Source organism: Haemaphysalis longicornis, unplaced genomic scaffold (genome assembly GCF_048455015.1).
Source record: "Haemaphysalis longicornis isolate Haplotype H1 unplaced genomic scaffold, Haemaphysalis longicornis Haplotype H1 scaffold_2, whole genome shotgun sequence".
Taxonomy (NCBI): Eukaryota; Metazoa; Arthropoda; class Arachnida; order Ixodida; family Ixodidae; genus Haemaphysalis; species Haemaphysalis longicornis.
Window position 1 is genome coordinate 190,781,518 of NW_027526295.1, and position 22,600 is coordinate 190,804,117.

Consider the following 22,600-nt stretch of genomic DNA (forward strand, 5'->3'; position numbering starts at 1 on the left):
TTTCTCGCTTTCCGTATATTTTTTGGCGCGATCTCCGCGAATATATATGCACTATAACATTCAGTTCTAAGCTTTATTGAAAAAAAAATTGTATAATAAAAGTGACCTTGTTTATAGCGTCCACTCCTTACAGCACGCGGAACGTCCACGAGAAGCGGTACATTTTAGCCCACTAATTCTACCGGGGGCTTCCCAGTTGGGCAGGGCTGCAGTGTACTAGAAGGTAAGGTGTGTCGTGCGGGTGAAAAAAAACCGATGGAGAGCGAGGGTCTCTTTAGCGATGAAAAAAAATCAAGGAGCACAGGCGTTTCCCAGAGCACTCCTGCTGCAGCGAGCACCACCTATAAGTTTTTAAACCAAGCTAAACAATTATGTGACGGGTTTTATAAAACTTTATATTGGGAAATAGGAAAAGAAGACTATTACGGTTGATAGAGGATTAATTTAAGAAACAAAGCTTCTAAAACCAACTTGTAGGCAGCGACCGCCAGGTGCGCTGCTTACAACAGGAGTTCCTCAGCAGAAATTTTCATCGCAAAAGGGACCCCCCTAATTGGCCCCGAATGACACACCTTTCTCTTATGGTACACTGTAGCAGGGTGGTGAAATCAGGGCTATGGACAAGGAACACAAGCGGCCACTGACGGGAATAATCCTTAATACAACATCTAAAAGCTATATCACGCAGGTTAAATCTCTTCCACGTCAGAACGCTGGCACCATCTAGAAAAGGCATAAAAATGGCCGCGCATCTGCTCCTTTCGTTGCAAGTGTCGACGAAAAACGATGGTCGACTGGCGCCCCTGCCAAATAAATGCCTCCCTCCTCTTTCCCGCTCAGATCTCACACTGTTCCTCCCCCATCTCGTTCCTCCCAAGATAACATGCTAGGGGTTTGCTCAAGTCAATTTAAATTTACCGCGTTCCACTGCTCCAAGTCGGGTGCCTCGATGCCAGCGCTGCCGTATGGCGGGAGGAGCCCGTGAATCGAGGCACCCCACTACAACGTTTATAGAACCACGTTTCCCTACTCCACGAACGTTCCAAGGGGAACGTGGAACCTATCTAGTGGAACCCTTCGTTGCTGTTGCCGTACGATTTCTTAAATGACGTCATGAGAACGGGCAACAGTAGGCGTGGTTTTCTGCAGTTGATGTAGTATTTTATTTGCTATCGCAAAAACCAAGCATCCGGGAATTTTTAGATGCGAAGCAGCTTATGGTAGAGCCTGTTCCCTCCGCCGTTGTGTGGGCGCCGTTGTGCGGCGTCCACACCCCCACTGCGCATGCCTGGCCAGGCACCGCTGATGATGATTGTGACAGGATGCCCCTAGGGATTGGCCAACCAAAGAATCCACCATGAGATGCCATCGCGTTCAATCACCGTCGTCATCTTCCCGTAGGGGAACCCTGAGTACCACACCCCCACTGCGCATGCCTGCAGCCAGGCACCGCTGATGATGATTGTGGCAGGATGCCCCTAGGGATTGGCCAACCAAAGAATCCATCACGAGATAGCTTCGCGTTCAACCACCATCGTGATCTTCCCGTAAGGGAACCCTGGGTAGTATGCGAGGCATTCCTCCTCTCCTCTCCGACGCTCTTCCCCTCTCTGGCATTCCTCCTTTCCTCTCCTCTCCGAAGCTCCTCTCATCTCCGGGATTGCGCAACGAATGGCAACACCTGCGGCTCCGCGCGCGATAATGCGAAGCAGCTGAGAGTTACAGACGCGCCGTTAGCCGCTGCATACCCCGCTGGGGGCGCCACTGTAGCTCCGCGGTATAAATGACGCGCGCGCGCTCCGCTCCCCTCATTCTCCTCCCGCAACGCCGCGATCGAACTGAAAACTAATGGGAACTTGAGTCGACCCCATGGCTGCTTCGCATACTACTCAGGGTTCTCCTTCGGGAAGATGGTGGAATTTTTCGTAATAAAGGAACAGTGCAAATATCACTCATGTATTGATTTTTTGCCTAATATTTGCGTAATGTCTTGTTCTTGTTCAACAATGTTGACAAGTATGAGCATTAACACCAGACTTGGGCGTTTCGATTTAACTGTGGGTATATAAGACTACTGCGCAATTTCTACTCCACTTTGGCCTGGTGGCTGAATCGAGCCACTGACAGACAGCCGGGCATGCAGACAGACCAAAGTTTCTGCGTTTAAGTAGCCCAAGAAAGACTATCGTCTTTAAAATGCTGGTGACATTTAGAACATAAAGTGATTTTAAATGACGCGAGTAACTTCTTTTCCACTTCACTTTCAACACATGGGGAAAGATTTTGATTTGATTGTATGGTTTAACGCGCCGACGCAACGCAGGCGATGAGGCGCGCCGTAGTGGAGGGCTCCGGATTAATTTGGCCACCTGGGGATCTTTAACGTGGATCTCTAAATGTCGTACACACGGGCGTTTTTGCTTTTCGCCTCCATCAGAAAAGCGGCCGCCGCGGCCGGGAATCGAACCCGCGACCTTGTGCTCAGAAGCGCAACGTCTTAGCCACTGAGCCGCCGCGGCGGGTAACACATGGGGAAAGGAAAGGCTTTTCTCGCAGACTTTATCTTCGAGAAAGTTCTCAATTTTGTAGGTTTACAGATTATGCTGTAAAAATATCTGCTTGACGTATCTGCTGCTGACCGCCAACTACAGCTTAATGCCGGTGGCGTCACAACTACACTACTCAGCTTGAACGCACATAGAAAAGAACAAGACTTGACTTGCCACCTGCATTCATTTCCGGTTCATGGCTTCTTTAATGGTACAAGGGCTTCAGCGCGTTCTAGTAAAACTATTACTATTCATAACAAATCCACAGCGTAGTAAGAATGTCTAGTAGAAAGATTTTGATTAGGCGAACTACGCAGCTAAGAGCTCTTTTTTTAAACAAATTGCCGTATCTGTAGATGAGCCACCGATTAAGGGCCGGGATTCATATATGACCATTTTAAACAAACCAAAGAATCATTATAACAATTTTCTAATAGGACTTGCTGCAATTATGTGTGATACTAGACTTACGGAATCAGCAGCACTTGAAGAACTGTAATAGTTTTTTTAAGACACGTTAAACAACTTACGGCTCACAAAAAAAACTTTCAATGGCTCAAAAACGAATGCTTTCGCATTTAAAGCGGCATTTCAGCAGTTTTGTCCGAAATGTTCACGTTCCCAAGAAGTATACACCGGAAGACGAGAGTGGGGTACAGTTGCCCGCCGTGATACCTCTTGCGCGTTCCGTTTAAAAACACACACACAGGCCAGTAATCACCACATGTCGCACCGATCCCTAATTTCTTCTCTCTCGCACTGGAAGACATCAGCGAACTCTGATGAGTGCCGGGCCATCATGTTGCACGTGTGCGATTCCACAGGGGGGTCATCGCAGTAAAGGAAGCAGCGACTCACGAAGAAGAGCTGATCTTCCGCGAGGGCTTCGAGGTGTGGCAAGGCGTAGGTGCTCTTTCCCTTCCCAGAGGCTGCTCTTTTGTAAGCTCTGAAGAGCGCCTTGGCACCGATCGATATTGTGGCGGCAGGGCCCGAGGAGCTGTTGGCTTCCTCTGTGAAAAGATCGCACTGGTAACGGTCCTCAAAGATACCGCGTTCCTCCGTCGTCCATGGTATCGTTGAACCATTGCCGTCATACAGAATGTTGGTGGGGCGAAAAGCGCTCATCAGGTTTCGTAGAACGAGACTTCCCAGCAGGCCGTAGTTTACCTCTGGCGGAGCCCCGTAGCAGAACAGCGGACTCAGAACGGACGCCGCCGAAACGAATAGCGTGCTAGGACCCTTCAGAAAGGCCCCTACCACGTCGCTCTTGAAGTTGTTGCTTTCGAAGCTGTTGTTGCTTGCGATGATCCGATACAAGGTCCGCGCGTGAACTTCTTTTGTTTTGACGTAGTCGGCTAGAAAGACACCAGTTGCTGTCGGATAGTCTCTAAACCTTTTCTCTAAACCTGGCCAATCTTCCAGACCTGGTGCGTACCCAAGCTTCCATTTTACAAGACCGAGCTTTCTTGAGAGGTGGGCTCTCGTCTCCCTCCGGAGCCAGGTCGAACTTTCGATGCTAATCTGAATCTCTTTCACGAGTGTTTCGCTCATCCTTCGAACTTGGTCGAGCTTGCTGCTGTTGGCCGACTTGAACAAGATGGGTGCGGCGATTGCGGGCCCAAAGATGGCGTACGATATGTTGTAGCAGTAAGCTGGCCAGTGTTGGTTTTCTCTGAGAGTTATCAGCCCGCTAACGACGGCTAAATGACGTGCCAGCTCCCAGATTACATATACCGATTGCTGCCCTCCTTCTGCCCGGTACAACATCCGGTGAAAGAAAAGCGCAGCCTTGGACTTCAGCTGCAGTCGGTATGGCCCAGGCAGTGCCCCGTTCGTGTAAAGATGAAGCAGCTCTCTCCACCTGGCCACTAGCTCCGGTAGGTTCTGCCTTCTCTTGAGCCTTCCCGTCCCATCCAAAAGTTTCGACTCGGTGAACCATATTTGATTGATGAGGATGGTTACGCCGTTCGTACCGTAACCCGTGGCCAGAATTACTTGCTTGGCGAGACTTGCGAAGTTGCCTCTCCGTTGCATTGTCTTCCTCGTGTTCTTCCACTCCTCGAAAGGGTCACTGGCCCCAAGGCGCAGATATCGTGTGGTTTGTCCATACTGGGGTTGCCAGTCTAGCTCGATCGTGAAGAAGATTCCGAGACCATAGCGTAGCAGGATTTCGAGTGTAATGTCCAGGAAGCCGACTATATCACTCTCGAAGGATAAGTTGTTCTCCTTGAAGAAGGACGCCAGAGCGTGGGTCTCTCCGTTTTTGTGCACTGGCCGCAGACAGCTTTTGTAGAACCTTGCCGCCTTAAGCACTGCTTCAGAAGGCGGCTCAGGTTTGTCAAGCCCTATGGAGATGAAGTGCCGATGAATTGCAGAGGTCAGGTTTTCAGCCAGCAGGCTAATCAAAGAGCCATTCCCAACCTCATAGTAGTTGCCGCACACATATGAGTGGAAATTTTGGCACGGGTCTTCATTGATGCGAATGGAATGGCTGAGCAACCAGGCAAGGTGGTTGATATCAGCTTCATCGCGAGGAATTTGTCTGTTTATGTCTGCTGAAATGTCGCCCACCACGTTAACATCAGGACTTGGTGTCTTGTTTGAAAGTTGATCATATAACGGGGGCCCCAACGGTGGTTGATACGAAGGCACGTAATTGACTAGGACCGTAATAACCAGGAAGAAGACCACTGCGCACCTCACCAGCGGAGGAAGGAAAACTCGCGGGATATTCTTCATGGGATTTGGAGAGTGCCGCGGATGGGGTGAGCCATGCAGCCGATAGATAAGCTTGCGTAAGAACCTAAGGAACACGCATTGCAAGCCCATGACTTCTTCTTCTACCTCAACGTACCTAGCCTAATTGTTACGATACCCCAATGTCGAAAATTTCCGGAGGACACCGAAGTCCGCTTATATGTTAGGATTCCAAGCCATGAGCGTTCCACACGATGTTTGCGAAATTAGTTTACTATTTGTGCGCGCCCATTCGAACCATATCACTGGTGGTACGATGAAGATTTATTTTTGTTTGGGCAACCCCCTCTGCGGAGTCTAAAGGGAGGTGGTTGCCAGCCTACGTGAGGCCGGGGCATACCCGCGTATTCCCCTTCCACTGCGCCGCCATCTGGGAGGGAGATACCAGAGTTACTCAATATAGACTGGGAGATACGGCTGGCTTGTTTGCACTACGACGTCTTTACTATAACGCCACGTGACACGTCGCAGGCAATGGAGACATGAGGCCTACACACGTTTGGAGTCAGTCAAGCCGCTTCTTCGGAGCCACATGATGCGTCACAGTCAATTGACATTGTTCGTGCCGCCGCCGTTTCTAACTGCGGACCACTATAGGGGCCAGGGATGTCGTCCGTCCAATGTCGTTGGACGTCACGCAAGTCAAATGACGCACGCACACTAAGGAAAAGTGGCCAAAAAGAATTTGTTTTACTCATTTCGTGATAGCAAATTAAGTAAGACAAAATAGGGGAGAAGAAGAAATGATCCAGTCAGTAATTCCAAGATAGAGAAAGAAAGGAAAGGGGAGTGAGAAGAAAATATAAAAGTCGACCTGATCCGAATGCGTTTGCACGGCAGGACAGCTGTCTCTGCCAGGAATGAGCAAATGGCGTGGCATACGTTCCTATGGCAGTGACCCAGCTTTTTTGTGTCCCCGAAAGGCAGCATCACAGGAAGAGAAAATGGCAGTCCTAGGCGTCGCCGGCGAGCCTCCAGCAGCCTTCTCCGATTATTGGCGTTGTTCCTCGATTCGCGTTGCATACCCACGGGGCCGACTGGCCAGATATAGGACCATTTGAGGGGTTGTTGCACCCGAGTTGATTAAAACAAATCAACAAAAGCAAAACATCGAAAAAACCTTAACGCAGAAAAATATCAGCAACACACACAACAATAAAAACCGCAGAAAAACAAAAGCAAAACAAAAATAAACATAAGATAAACATAACATACTTTCAAGAATAACCGAAGGGAAACATCAATTGGTGAACCACTGCTCCACACTTCCGACAGCTTTCACGTTGAGTGGAACTGCATCATTTTTTTTTTTTTTGCTCAATAAGCCACCCATTCCTTCGCATAAAAACACGCAAATAACCGCGCAAGTACACGCTACGACTTCCCCATTCCACCGTTCACCGTTCTCTTTGCTGCGTTGTTGACGCTGCTTTTAGCATTACAGCCTGGGCGAGGCTGTGCAGAAGTTATACGTTCGAAAGGTATCGCTGTGAAGAAATAAAAAAATTATGCACCTCAGAAATTCTACGTATAACGCGAGGCTTTCTCGGGAGGGGTTCCTTGGTTGTCGTTTGGGTTTGGACTTGGAGACTCGCAGACGGCTTTGATATGTCGCTTCCGAGCTTGAATAAAACTAAGAGCATCAGTCAGAAACGACGCGGCAAGAGGCAAGCCCGTTTTATTCGAGCAAGCAATTGCGGATTATTATGTTTGCTTGATTGTTGTTGATGCATGATGATGACGTAGCGTCTCTCCCACCCTTAATAGCTAAAGCGTTCAGGGAAAAAGCCGTAGCGATCAGGGGGCGTCGGAGCCTTGTAGATTTTTGCAAAGTTGACAAGTGAGCTCCCGCCTGGGCTGCTTCCGTGCTATTGCGCAAAGAGGTCGTAGTACCATGAGATGAGGACGAAGCATCCTGCGATGGGGTCGGAGTACTCGCAATGGGTTCCCGCTTGTTAACTTGTTCAGAGCGACAGTCTTGTGCTTCAGCTCGTCTTCTAACTGGTTCCGATGTCGTCGCTGAAGTCTCTGTTCCGAGTCAACAGTAGCCATCCGGGATTTCTGATGACTGTGCACAATTCCGGGAATCTACCGACGACCTGACCCGAAACGGCGCACCCAGACGGGCTCGCCGGCATTCAATTGTCTTTCTCGGTCTCGGTTGGATTTCTGCCGTGCCTTTGTCCGGTTTGCTGCAGTCCATCTTGGTTTTTACCTGATATCCCAGTAAGTGCTCCGCAGGCGACTTGTATACCCTTGACAGGCGTTCGGCGATACCGGAACAAAAACAGAGATATTCGTGTTTTCAGGATCATCCAAGGGTTTTTCTTTAGCCTTTTTGTGAGAGCGCACTGCTCTTTCAGCTAATATAATAGCTTGTGGGTGATACGAACCTGTTGTGAGATGTACGCTGTTTCGTGCCAGAAACTCGCGAAGAACGGCGCTCACAAATTGCGGTCCGTTATATGAAGCTACCGTTTTTGGAAGGCCAAAGCGTGCCAACATTGGTATGAGCGCGTCAACCGTTGATTGCGCTGTGGTAACTTTTATCCGAGCTGCTGCTATTCATTTTATTTCGGCGTCCACAGCAGCCAATACCATCTGTCGTATATCGGACCGGCAAAATCTGCGTGTAGTAAGCTCCATCTATCGCCGGTGTATGGCCCCGCCAAAGGTGTCACGGCTGGTGTCATTGCCGAAGCGTGCGCACTTGTACAGCATGATTTGACAAGCCGCACTGTGTCACTATCCAGACCCGGGTACCAAAACAGAGTTCGGCCGTGCTTTTCATAGATGCCATATCGGGGTGTGTCACATGAATTTTGCCACCGCCATGGGTACTTGTTCTCCGGTTCAAGTACGGACGGAGTTGCTCGTGAGCCTGTGGTAGGGAAGACGGCCAACCTTCTTGTTGTGCCAGTCAGTTGTGCCAGCTCGCAGGCGCATATCACCGTTTCCTCCAGGCCTTGGGTATACGAAACACATGCGTTGGTGCAGTCGTCCCGCGGCTCCGTAACCGGCAAAGGCAACCGACTGAGGGCGTCGGCATTGGAATGTTCACTGCCCTTGCGATACTGCAACAACGCCCAACGCTGGAATTCTTGCGGAAGCCATCGGTGGTATAGGTTTACTTCAATGTTCAAGGTCCAAAGGTTTATTCAATAGAAAAGAAATTTTACATACATGCGTATATGTAATTGAATAAACCAGTGAGGGGCTTGTGTCTGTTACTAACTCAAATCGGTGCCCATACAAGTAGTCCTTACACAGGGTGACACCAAAGACAAGAACAAGTGCTTCTTTTTCCAACTGCGAGTAATTACGCTCGGCCTTTGTAGGTGTCCTGGACCGGAATACGCCGGGGTAGTCACCATCGTTGACACGGTGCGACAAAACAACCCCAATGCCTAGAGGTGACGTGTTGCACTCAAGTCGTAGTGGCTTATCAGGATCTAAGTGAGCAAGGAATTTGGAAGCCACAATTGCCTCCTCAACTGTTCGGAATGCTTCATCTTGCTCCCGCTCCCACTGCACATAGCCTATTTAGCTGAGAGGGCGTATAGCGGGGCCAGAACGGTGGCCATATTCGGCAGAAATTTGCCGTAGTAATTTACGAGCCCAAAGAAGGCTTTCAGCTCGCTCACGGAAGTGAGTGCTGGGGCTTCGAAGGCAGCTTTCATGTTGTCCTCCTTTGGTCGCAGGCCTTTAGCATCGATACGATGACCTAGGAAAGTGACTTCGTCTTTCCGGAACTTGCACTTCCCTTTGGGAAGTTGGAGAACGTACTCCCGTAGTCGCCGTAGGACATGCTTTAGCCGGGGCAAGTCATTTCTTTTCTCCGCGATGATAATATCATCCAGGTATACTCGCACGCCAGGAATATCACCCAGAAGCCCGTCCATCCGAATTTAGAATATGGCCGGAGCAAAACTTACGCCAAAAGGCGGCCGGTTACAACAGAATAGACCCTTGTGTGAGTTGAGGACTGTGACCTGCTTGGCTTCTTCATCCAACGCTAACTGGTTGTGAGCTTGACGTACGTCCAGCGTCTGGAAGACTTGTCCGTTTACCAAGGCAAAGAGGTCATCCACTCGAGGCAATGGATAACCTTCAATCAGCGTGGCGGCGTTGACTGTCACGCGAAAGTCTCTGCACACTCATGGAGAACCATCGCCATTTGTGACGGGCACCACAGGTGTCGCCCATTCGACAGTTTTCACAAGTGTCAGGACATCTTGGGCAACCAGCTGGTCCAGCGCATCCAACATCTTATCTCTCAAGGCGTAGGGTACCGCACGGGCCTTGCAAAACCATAAACACGCGTTTCCTTTCAACTGAGACGTCACCGCTGGTCCCTTGCAGAGGCCTAGCTCCGATGCGAACACGTCTGCGTACTCGTTAGGCAGACCTTGTAGTTTCGTTCCGGCCACTTTTACCTCTACAGGTTGCACACTTGCGACCACATTAGACAACATTCCAACGCCCTCGTTATTTCAGGAAAGGTCCTTGTAAATTAGCTTAACCTTGCGGATGCCGTATTATTGGTGAAGAACCGCTGCTATCGTGTGCAGGGCTTCATTTTTGTCCGAGTCTGTGAGCGCTTCCGCTGCCATGGAGTACAGCCCTGGCGCCATTGTTCGCACATCCGGCGTAGACACCCTCGTTTGCCGCACCAGTGGCACACCGCGCGAAGATGTTTGCATTCGTGATACGAATGCGATTCTCCACCACGTTTTCCACAGGTGGGTCGCTCCTCCTGTTTTGGGCGTGACTTCCATGGGCGGGCCTTTTGTCGGGCAAAGTGTCCCGCACCTGGCTCTGCAGATTTCACGCTTTTAGCGTTCTCAGTCGCTTTCTGTGCTGATACAACAAAGTCTTCAGCCTATTCCAGTGTTAGTGTGGTGTAGGTCAGTGGCGCCCTCCTTCGGAGCGTATGTGCACTATACTAGGATACAGGTCAAGAAAAAAGAGGCATCGCCCAGTCAAAGGCCCCCCTAGCAGCCAATGGTGTCGCTCTATCAACGTGACATCGCGGCCGACCGCCTTGCACCTGCAGGCAGAGCTCGGAGCCCAGCTTTCCTGAATGCGTCCATGCCGAAAAATAGTTCTCAAGGGCGCCTTCATTTTGAGCGGAGGTAAAAACCTTAGCTAAAATCCTTTATTTGCCCGTTATAATGCAACGCGTGAAAGAACTTATCATCAGCTGCAGTAGTAAGTTTCAATTGTATTCTTGATGGTGAATTTCTGCTCTTCCGGGTTTTCCCTCAACTGCTTGCTTCTGGTTTTATGCATTGCCGGCCCCATTTCCCGCCCTGGATCCCGAAGAAGTCGCATCTGAATGTGCCTTATCGTTCTCCACTGAGGATTGCAGTGCGTTGCCATCTACGCCACGCCAATGGTGCAATAAAAACAAAAGCGGCCGTGTCATCTGCAGCTGTGGACGGGAGATGAACCGGAAGGCGTACGTTCGCTTGCAGCATGTTCACCCAGAGCGCAGCGTTGAAGAAACGGCCGCGACAGTGAGCGATCTTCTTGGAGTCAGCGTGAGCTTGGTGATGGACGTGAAGAAGGAGATGAAAAATAACGATGGAAATGTTGCGACGCCCTCCCGAAAGCGCCCCCGAAGCGCCGGAAAGAGACGACGCACAGAAGTGTACGACGACTTCACGAAGTGCTCATTGCGGCCGTCCGTGCATCGCTTTTTTCGCAGCAATGAGATCCCGACAGTGAAGGCAATTGCTTCGGATTTCAACGCTAGCGGTGATGTCACTCCTCTCAAGCCATGGACTGTGCGCCGCCTGCTGAATGACATCGTGTTCAGGTATGATAAGAGGGGCCGGAACTCTCTGCTGATCGACCGGGACGACATTGTTGCGTGGCAGCAGAAGTACCTCTACGACATCTCCAGGTACAGGATGGAAGATCGAAAAATCTTCTACCTTGATGAAACCTGGGTGAATGCGGGACGCACGCTATCGACTGTTTGGACGGACACGACGGTTGCTTCCCACCACGACGCCTTCATGCGTGGTCTGATGACAGGTTTGAAGCAGCCGTCAAGGAAAGGACAGCACCTGACTGTAACGCACATCGGCAGCGAGGACGGCTTCGTCGCTGGTTGCCTGAATATCTTTTGGGGTACGAAGACCGGCGACTACCACGAGGAGATGGACGGCACCCGCTTTGAAAGGTGGTTTGGGGCGGTTTTGCCGCAACTGCCAGAAGGGAGTGTAATTGTCATGAACAATGCCCCGTACCACTCGCGGCTGGAAGAAGCAGTGCCTACGACTTCGCGCAAACAGGTCGTTCAGAACTGGCTGACGTCCAAAGGACTTGCTTGGGATGAAAAAATGCTTGAAAAGGAGCTCCTCGGTATTGTGGCCTCTGTAAAGACACGGTAGATCAAGTATCGTATTGACGGTGCAGCTGAAAGGGCAGGATGTATTGTGCTTAGGCTCCCACCCTACCAGTGTGAGCTCAATCCCATTGAGCTCATATGGGCACAGATAAAACGAGGTGTCGCTGCCAGAAATGTCACATTTAAGCTGGCAGATGTAGAGGTGCTCCTGAGGGAAGAAGCTGCCAAGATAACAGCTCAACACTGGGCAAACGCTGTTCAGCATGTGATCAACATTGAAACAAAGTTCAGGGGAGACGGTGGAGCAAGTGCGCATGTTCAACCTATTATAATCCATCTGGATGAAGATGAGGTGGACTCCGACAGTGACCTATCTGGTATCGAGTCCTTCCTTTGAAGATGTGTAAGATGGCCAACTATTCGCCAGTGCCGACTTAGCCCCTTTCGGTTAGTGTGGAGTGCACCATTTAGCTTAAGTAGGTGTGTTTCCATAGCTACAGCAGCAAGCAACTCCTTCAAGCAGCAGAGAAGACCAGACATGCTGTTTGTGTGCTTTATTAAGACTTATTTCTGGAGTTAACTGAGCAGCCTGTGTTAGGTGCGTAACTTGTTCATAGTTGATTGCTTTGGTAGGTAGCTATGAGAATCAGAAAATGCCATTGCAGTGTTTGGTTTGTTATTTCATTTGCCATTACTCAATGTTGTGTGCTGTGTCGTAGAGTCAACTGGGATTTCCCAGTATAACAGTGACTGAGGCAGAAGTTATTTCAACAATCGATGTATGATCTCACTTGCTGTAGTGAACCGAGCGGTGTATTGTGTAGTGCTGGCTCAGGGTTGGTTGCCTTGATATGTAGCTATGAGAATCAGAAAAGGCTGTTGCAGTGCTTGGTTTCTTATCTCATTTGTTGCAAGTGTGGTGCAGGAATTAGGCCGAATGAGTGCAGTCCTGACACGACACTGCGTGGCAGATGTATCCATAAAAGGAAATTGTACATCTCGAGCTCGAGAAAACCCACACCGTTCCAAACTATTTTCAGGAAGCAAGGCCACGCTTGCACTGTGCGATAGTTTTCTCTGCACAGGGAGTATGGCTATTCGCATGTATAGCATGAGGTGTGTGCAAGCAGAGAGTCAAGCGAGTTCACAAATTCTCTTCAAGCAGAATCACTTCTGCAGTGTGTGGCCCTAGAGCTCCTTGTGCGACACCATGTAAATGACGATAAAGGCAAGTTTCACCTACAGGAAAAGACGCTGGTTGGAGTTTTCACCCAACCTTTTTAACATTGGATGGACACTTATGCACGCATGGGATGCAGAAACAAAGTTGCAAATTAAATGCCTATGTGAAAGCATGTTACTGAACATTGTGTGCCCGCGTGGCTGGCTGAACCAAGTTGTCTTATAGAGCGTTAAGAACAAATAAATCTGCTTCAGTTTCTTATTGCTCGTTTCATTTGCTCTGCATAATTCAGCCGTGCGTCTGTTTAGTTGTCTGAGCCAAATATGACTTAGGATACTGCAGTGAGAACAAGAAAAGTTGCTTCAATGTTTTATTTTTAATTTGATTCTATTTAGCTTCTATTTGGCTATCTGCTGTCTTACGCAGAAATTAAGATAAATAGGTTTTATCTGTTTGTTGTCTACTCCACTGGATAAAATGAAAAAGCACAACGTTAAAAACAATCCCCAAAGCTTTGGGAAGGGGAAACAAGGTTGGTTTCAGTCGATCCTTCCATGTATGGGAATAATTTTATGTAGTGCATATTTGGCACGATAATAAATTTCCTCCTGAACATATGATCCGATTTTGGCTCTTGCGTAACAAGAAAAGTACGATATGCATTGACCAGTTTCAGTGCAGCGATGCCTACCACATGTGTGCTTCCATGCATCCACTCAACCGACATGTCATACATCAATCAGTGTAGATAACTTTTTATGGTACAGATCAGTAAGTAACCCTTCAAACATACTTCATTGCCTGTGTTATTAAGTGGGCATCAATTGATGTGCTGTAATTGTGATTTACACTCCTAATATATGCGTAGACATTGCACGAGTTGAGTTGCGAACAGTGCTGCGGCAAGCAGAAGCTTACTATTTGACTTGGCATCCACGATGTTGAGCACTGCTGGAGCAGCGAGCTTCTCGCTTCAGCAGCCACTTGTGACACAACAGTGAGAATGGGTGAAATGCTGACGTGTTTTCCACCCTGAATGCTCTATTTCAAATTTAGAGCACGTGCATGTAGATGACAATTGCAGCAGCAGCATAAACACAAGGCGAGCAGTGCCTATTTAGCTTCAATAATACACATCTCTCATGCAAGAACTTGATTTGGCGAACAATATGCATGCGCATATGTAGGAAAAGCTGCAAGGTGGTTCATTTGATTTTAGTACTGCGTTTCATATCTTTACATGCATTGTTGCAGTTGATCATACCGGTGAAATCTAGCTGATTGAATGTCACTATCGTGAAGCACAGCTTATTCACGAAGCATAAGCGAGACAACGATGTTGAACTTACAGTGGCAATACTCATGTAGAATCTTTTATCATAAACATTGCAAACTCAAAGCACATCCATATTCGTACTTCATTCTCAAACGCTTTTGTCCGAAACCACAACTTAAAGCACTCCAACAAAAAACAGGCGACGAAAACATGCAAGTTGAAATTAACACTTTTAACAATGGGATCTCAGCGCAACCGAGAATCAAAATAGAAAAGGAGGCATATTAAATCACATTACGCTGCTAATCTACAGCTCGTAGGCATTCACGGTCAAAAAGCGCGAACATTCAGCTTCTTATACTTGGCGACTTGATCACAATTTGGGCCAATACGCTTGCGTGCGGCATCCCGGCATGGCCTTGGGACACACGGCTCGACATATGCTCTAACGAAATGCAGCGCGCGACGTCGCGCTGTTGCTGGTGGGCTATGCGCAGCAGTAATATTTACAACTGACTGCCGCATTCTACGAGAAATAAACAAGGAGCTATAGCCCCCTGTCGCAGTCACTGGTGCGATAACGTGGGTAACACAGACACAGGAGGGGCTAAACGGTAAACTAGAAGCACTTCACGCTCAATAAATGGGCACAGGATGATGACGACTGCTTTGTATTGCACAACGTTCACAGATTCCTGTACCTGCAGCGGCGGCTGTTTTCCGGCAACGCCGGCCGAGCGCTCACAAAGCAGAAGAAAAAACACCGCAGCGATTGTCGTTACCGAGCATGTTAAGAACACTGTACACAACACGCAAACAAGGAATACGACTGAACGGCACTAAAAATCACCCTTAGAAACCCCGACGTCGCAGATGGATTGCCGCGAACAGGCGGAGGCAGCGTTAGAAGTCCGTAAGCGCGGAGGAACACGCTCTGTGATACGGCGACACCATTGGCTGGATGGGGGTCCTTTGATGTGGAAAAGCCGCATTTTTCTTGAGTTGTATCCGAGTGTTGGTGCGCCGCTGTGTTGGACAGAGTGCAATAGATGTCGCTGTCGAACAACACACGTGATTGGAGTTAGCCAATCACGTGTGTAGGCGTGTCGTCGTGGGTCATAGGCAATAAACGGCCGCTTGTCGGTTCAGTCGATTGTTGGACTCAAGCGGGTCGTTCTCGCACTCCTTGCTAGAGCCATGGCATGGTGTGCCGGCGTACGTAGTGCCCGCTCCAGCGCCACGCGACACAACAGTTAGGCTCCGTTGTGTCAGTAAACTGCGCCTCACATCTTGATCCGCCCCCACCGCAAAAAACGTGGTCCCATAACATACGCTCTAGTGACGTTCCGAAGTTACACTTCTCTTCAGGCCGTTGAATTTCCGCGATGAAATCCTGAGCCCTTTCACCTTCTTGTTGCGAGCGCCGGAAGAAAGCATGACTGGCAGCAATATCGTTGACTTGTGGAGCGTAGTGGTCTTCCAGATGCCCCATCGCTTCCTCGCTGCTGAGCTCATTAACCTTTTTCGGACGACACCACGCTTGCAGTACTCGCACCGCACTGTTCGTGAACGAAGCTATGAGCAGCAGTGCTCGCTTTTTCGTCGGCTCATTGGTGCTATGAGCTTCGAAATAAGCTTCCAGCCGAACCCAGTCCGTAGGCCACGTACCTTCTTCATCGGTGAATTTTGGTGGCCGTCCGGCACTCATTCTTGCGTGGGACTACGCGCCTAGAACCAGAGCGACCCTCGCTCCCGAGCAAATAAAAATGAGAGCACCAGCCAGTAACGACGCGGTAAGATGGAAGCCGGTTTCATTCCAGCAAGCAATTGCCGATGATGATGGTTGCTTGATTGTTGTTTATAATGATGATGACGTATCAGGATTAAACTTTGACTCGTGCAGCTTTGACTTTTATTCGCGCGCAGTTGGTACTTTTGATAGCAGAGGCTTTGACCTTGACCTTTCGCCATTTGATTTCTCACGAAGAAAGCATCGCGTCAACTATCGTAGTCATTAGATGGACGGGTGCACGATTTTTGCATTTTTACGCGCCCATGCACCCCTTTCGAAATCGAAACTGCTTCGACCGCGTCGATATGGCGCAATCAGATAGACGTCAGCTTCATAACACGAAGGACCCATGGTTTGATTCGCACCACAGAGTTTCATACTAATATATACTAGAGGGAAATCTGGCGCTGCAATCTCGGGCCGCTGTGGGCGGCGCCATTGCAGCTAGCGACGTTCCTGGCCTACTTGGCTTAGCTAGCCATATGGCTTCTTTTCTGTCTCGAAGCCAGAAAAGTGACATTTTTTTTTAGATGCGACGCTGAGAGCATCTCTTGTCGGCGGCCCTATCCTTCCTGCGTGCGTCCGTCGTCTTCGGCGTCCGCACTCTCCTCCGCTCACCCCCTCTCCTCTCCGATAGCGAACACTCTCTCGCGAGGGGCATTGGATTGGATGCGATTGGATTATAGTGGATTGTGTTGGATTGTGTTGCGTCATAGCCGCGGCAGACGCACTGGCGCCGGCGCGTGCCCAGGTGAGAGCGAACACTCTCTCTCAACATCTGCGGGTGTGCGGCCCAGCGCGCTCTCACTCCGCCGGTGGGCGGCGCTGCGCGCGGTGCTGCGCATGTGCAGTACTCTCTCTCTCCGCGGTCTCCTCTCCTTCGGGCGCGCTGCGCATATAACCGGTGTGCCGCTCTCCGGCGGCCTTTCGGTCGACGGTTGCTCTCCGCTTGCGCTTGAACCCCCCCTCAGCGTCGCATCACACCAGGGTTCACGCGAGGGTAGGTGGGCGTAATTTTTCTTCTGTATCGAGCATAAATCTTCTAAATAAGTACCAACGAATAAATGTTTCTAGAAGTTCGATTTTATAATAACACAACCAGTTTAAACAATTCTTTAGAGTAATATTGTTGCTTTTTTTGCAGCCAGAGGCAACTTTTCAGCCTGTTCAGGAGCCATGCCAAGGACAAGTGGAACGTGCCTGGCGCGTACATGACGGAACGCTCGCTGAAGCTAGCGAGGCTCCCCTAGACAGTGGCGCCAGATTTCCCTCTAGTATATATTAGTATAAAACTCTATGATTACCACCACTGGAAGCTTTTTTTTTCTTTCAGTTTACACGCAACCATCATCATCGTCAGAGAAAGTTGGCTTTTCAGCAGTGCGTTTTCGACGCGACAAACACTATCAGTAAGACAAAGGAAGCTCTAGATTCCCAGCTAGTGTAGCTACCCTTGGAAGTAAGGACATTTCGGTGCCCCTAGTAGAACTGCAGATGCTGTCTGCTCTAGTGTGGTCAAGGGTATTGACAGGTTAAACACCCGCATTATTATACATAAGTTACCCCGATAAGTAACTAAAGACCGATTCAATACCCAACTACCGCTTAAGCATAATATGAAAGTCCGTTGTAACTTGATGTCAATAGAATATTACTGAGTAGAATTATTTCGCATTGGCGAGTTTCAGCCGGGCATAAACTTCTTAACAGAGTTATTGCTGTAAGCGTTGGCAAGTTACCTAGCAGCCCGAAAGCGGAAAAAAATCGGCCCCATCCTTGGGAGGGGCGAAGCATGCATGCAGTGTACAAGAGTATTCTTGACGCCTTGGCTTTTTGCCCACGCAGATGAAACCATTGGGGGACAGAGGTATACAGCTTTGTTGTAGAAGTATCGTGTCTCTGATGCACGAAGCGTTCTAGCGTGAGGTGTTGGAAAATGAGTGTCGCAGCTTGTTCTTTTAGAACACCGTTCTGCCTACGAAGATGATACGTTCTAGCGCGAGGCGTTGGAAAACGAGTGCCTCGGTGTTTTAGTACCGTGACTGCATGCGACGACGACGACGAGGACAGGAGACGCCGACAGCCCGAGCCCGAGCCCGAGCCCGCCGACGGCTTTGCCCCGTAAAATGCCCACCAGGCTCGGATTGCTTGAAAAGTGCTGCCAGAACCTCATTGCTCGGAAAAGCCGTGGAACTCCAATCGCTCAAAGTTGGTACAAAGCCTGCGTTTTCCACGTAAGTAAAAAAAAAAAAAAACACACGCTACGTGCAAATAATTAACTTTAACAAACATTTTTTGGTGGGGTACAATCGAAGGACGAAACAATCTGAACTGAGTACGGGCTCAAGTTCATTTTCGTGCATTTTACGAAAAACTTGGCAGCGAATTTCCATCGGTGTTGCTAAGAAGAAAACTTCGATTAAAGGTCCTGCTGTTGTGAATCCATATTTATTAATTGAAAAAGAACCCACTGCTTAGAAAGCAGTGGCCGATTCCAGTTATGTGCGTGGTCTTTGGAAGTGCCTCTGTGAGCCATAAACTACTACAGTGCGTTAACACACACGGAGACAACAGTGACATGACAGCGCACATCCCGTAAATTTTGTTCAGGGAATGGTCCGTGCGTCGTCACCAAGGCAAGCAGCGACAAGAGCACCAATTCGCATAGCACTGCGATGACACGTAGACTGTCCACGGAGTTCGATGCCTCTCACCTCCAATTAAAGACATCACTTCGACGAGCTTGTACCAGCACGGTACCGGGCTACGCGGTCTTGGCTCCGGACGGGCCGCGTCACCCTCAGAGGCGGAAGCGTCGCTCAACGTCGTACAGATAGGCCCCAGCGATGATGTACACCACCAGCACGATGATGGGGGCGCACCAGCTGATCGCGGCCAGCAGTCCGAACACGGGTCCGGAGATGAAGTTCCACCCGAAGTCGTCCACGTGGGCGGACATTGCGTCAAGGAACGAAAGCACTCGACTGTGAACAGGCAGTCACGTTGAACCACTTCCGATGCTCGTGTTCGGACCAGTTTGTGTACCGAGGCTGTGCGCCTTTGCGCAGCGGCACCGATGCAGATGAGGATACATTAGAGAAAGCGGCACACACCCAAGGAGACTACCAGGAAACAAATTGCGCGGAAGTCACTCGAAGGTAAGGTAAAAAAGATTACAGGGGAAAAATAGTGCAAGTTTTTTTTTTTTTTTGGTGGGCTGCAAAAATGATCGGGGCACCGAATTTTGTGAATTTAAAAATGGCAAACAGAACGCTTTTGTCATACCGTTAATGCATTGCTTATGGCTAACTATTCGATCCCTGTGTTATTAAGTGCAATGCACTTCTTAAGCGACCCTGAACCTGCGTCCACCGGCGATGTCCGCATCACATACCCACGTGGAGGATTGGCCAGGAATCTCCTCGTCTTCCTTGGCAACGGGGGGAGATGGGCGCGCGCTGCCAGGCCGCTGACATGGCACATACCCACGTGGGGGATTGGCCAGGAATCGGGCGTGAGAAGGGCTAATGCACCCGCTTAAAGGAGTACTGACACGAAATTTCAAAGCTGAGATCCGCTCTAGCAATCAAGTACAACGACAACACAAATAGGTGTCTGTGAATAAATGCATCTTTCTTTCTTTGTAGTTGTGTGTGTGTGTGTGATCTCTCTTTCGCGAACATTACCGAACCGCGCAAATTCAACTCGTGCATTCGCACTTTCAAATTCTTCCCCTCGGGGAAATGCGGGGAATTTTTTTTTTGTTTACCTACCACCCAAACTCTAGTCTCATCTGCGACCCGGGCATGTGTTTAATTTTGAAGCCTACCCACACCACCACTTCAGCCTGGAAACTATCTTTGGAGACAGTCTGTGGTCTCGCGACGCTACTCCATCAAGATTATCATCACACCACTTTGAAAATGAGATACAATTACCATGATTGCTATTATAATCATCCTAATCCACATCCCATCACCACAGTGATTGCTCGGACATGTCACACCCGAGGTTGTGTTGCACCAATACTTTGCTGGTTGACATATCAGATATGCCGCCGAGCCCGCACAGTAGTGTCTTAGAAAGACCCGCCGCGGCGGCTCCGTGGCTAAGGCGTTGCGCTGCTGAGCACGAGGACGCGGGTTCGTTTCCCGGCCGCGGCGGCCGCTTTTCTGATAGAGGCGAAAAGCAAAAACGCCCGTGTGTACGAGATTTCGGCGCACGTTAAAGATCCACAGGTGGTCGACATTAATCCGGAGCCCTCCCCTACGGCGCGCCTCATCGCCTGTGTTGCGTCGGCGCGTTAAAACTCCACAATAAATTAGTGTCTTAGAATTCTTTCCGAACAGGCGGTGTCTAGAGTGCCGTCCGACGGTATTTTAAGCACACCTCTATATTAACGTCCACCGGCGTTTTGTAGCGAAATTGCCGCGTCTGGCACTGCATCGCTCTAGATAACGTAAAGCTAGACGACCTAACATAAACATACATAACATTACCTAACACGCACAAAGAAATCATTTAAAACAACAAAGCTAACCTATGCTTAAAAGTATAGTCTAATTAAGAGATGAAAAAAAAAAAAAAAACCAACGCAAAGTTTCGAACCACCACCCTTGGGATCAAGAAGCTTAGACGGATCCTCTACATTACACCGACTTTTTTGTCTTTATTTACTTTTTTTACATTTTTAGAAGTCAACGATGTAATAAAAAGCGCCTACCATGTTTTGGTTGGCGGAAACTACTAAAAACGTCAAATGATGTCAATTTTTGAAGTACTGGCAAGATTTCAGCGTCAGGATATTCCACTTTGTACAACTCACACAAATAGTTCACGTTTTCCCTGAAATAGGCGCTCACGGTTTGCGCATTGACATCCGCATGGGGCACCGCCATTCGGGAACGCCAGATGCTATCCAATCCCAAAAGTATAATCATATCATGCGGTACATCGTCTTCCTTATTTACACTGAGGAACCTGATTACATGGGGTGTCACCGGATACTCCTTCTTTAGGGTTCTCATCAAGATGTCCCAAAAGAAAATGGCATCCAAACACTCTATAAACACACGTTCTGTAGTTTTAGGTTTTTGACAGAGGATGCTCAAGTTGATACAAGCAGCAAAAAGACCTCGCTCTTTCATCCATGGTTTCACAGGAAGTGTGTATGTGTGCAATTTAAAAAAGAAAGTTTTCACAGAGGCTGGGATTACCATACATTTCACCCTGGACAAAACATCCCGTCCTCGGCCTGCAGAGTACACTGCTCGGTACAGCGGTACAGGAAAGAGAATTTCTTTCAGATCTTTTTTCAGACCCTTCCTGGAAACATGTGGGAGATACTGCAGACGCTTTGGCCAGTGCTATAGCTTAGTCTTAAATATTAGAGTGTCGTCGTACGGCACTCTAGCCGTGCCTGCAGCGATCAGCTACAGTGCCGTCGGACGGCACTCCAGGCACTACGTTCTAAGCAGGGGAAGGAGACAAATAACCCGTTGCGGAACTCGAAGTTTTGTCCGTCTCGTGTCCATTTTAAGGAGTCCACTTCGAGCGAGTGCCACTTGGCTGAGGGCAGACAACACGGGAGGGAAACAAACAAGCAAGATGAGGCGTTGGTTTCTGCGCAGCAATGGTGTTAAAGGGAGGTTCCCGTTTGAATTCATTCCCATTTGATCCTTCCCGCTTGATCCCTCCCGTTTCAACCCGGCGCAAAACGCCCTTACCTTTTCGTCCTTTCCCATTTCGCCCGTTCCCATTTGAACCCGTTCCCATTCCAACCTTCTCGTTTGTTCCCTCCCGCTTCAACCCGGTACAAAACGCCCTCCCCACCCTTCCCGCCCTTCCCATTTAGCCCCTTCCCGGAATAACGAATCCAGTTTCGACTCGGGTGACTCGGACCGAGGCGTGCGATTTTTGAAATTCAAGTTGCGTCCGACTGTATTTCAACCTCATGTTTCGAGTTACGTACGACGTAACCGAAAGTAAAAAATTACTTGCGTCCGCCATAACCTGACAATTAAATTGAAGTTACGTCAAACGTATTTCACCTAAAAAAAAAAAAACCGTTACGGCTAGTTGGCGGAGCCAAAGTATGCAGACGCCCAACCTGCAACTTTTTTGCAATGGTCCGTTTTACGATACACGGCGCCAATTAAAAAACAACACGTACGTTGCTGCGTTACGTCCGACTCGGTGCAGCGTATCAGCTGAAACCATGCCCTTCCGTCTGCTCCTGCGTTGGTCGAGCGGTCTGGAACGTGCTGCTCTGATGCGTACTCCGCGGCAACGGTGATGGTGCCAGTCCCTACGGTTGCATATACGAATGCACATGCACTTATAGGGTGGTGCGGCGATAATTGGAACACTTTAAAAAAAGTTCCTGAACGAACCGACGCTCTGTTCGCGCTCAAACTTCCCACGATGGTCGCATTTTGTGGTCTATTTTGTTTGACACCGGGAACAACAATGGTACTTAACTGGTTATTCTGAAATTAAATAAAAATATTTTCGCATAAGGGAAAATGGGTGGCTGATAAGGGAAAATGGGCGAGCAAGCGCAAGTTGATCATGGAACGACGGCGCCCCCTGGGGTATGCAGAGCGAAACCCACGTTTCGGATTCACGGTAGGTAGAAGCCAAATGGTGTAGCAGATGATAAAATCTTTTTCGTCCCTAGTTTACG

The 22,600-nt window shown here is 49.1% G+C and overlaps 1 protein-coding gene across 1 annotated transcript; it reads right to left on the reverse strand.

The window, feature by feature from the left end:
• Positions 1-3,266: 3,266 nt before the first annotated feature.
• Positions 3,267-18,874, reverse strand: LOC144168449 (neprilysin-3-like). The gene is made up of 3 exons (XM_077697433.1): positions 18,747-18,874; positions 9,262-9,455; positions 3,267-4,201 (listed from the first exon to the last, which is right to left on the reverse strand). Exons 1-3 carry the CDS (start codon positions 18,872-18,874, stop codon positions 3,267-3,269), a joined length of 1,257 nt encoding a protein of 418 aa, XP_077553559.1.
• Positions 18,875-22,600: the final 3,726 nt, after the last annotated feature.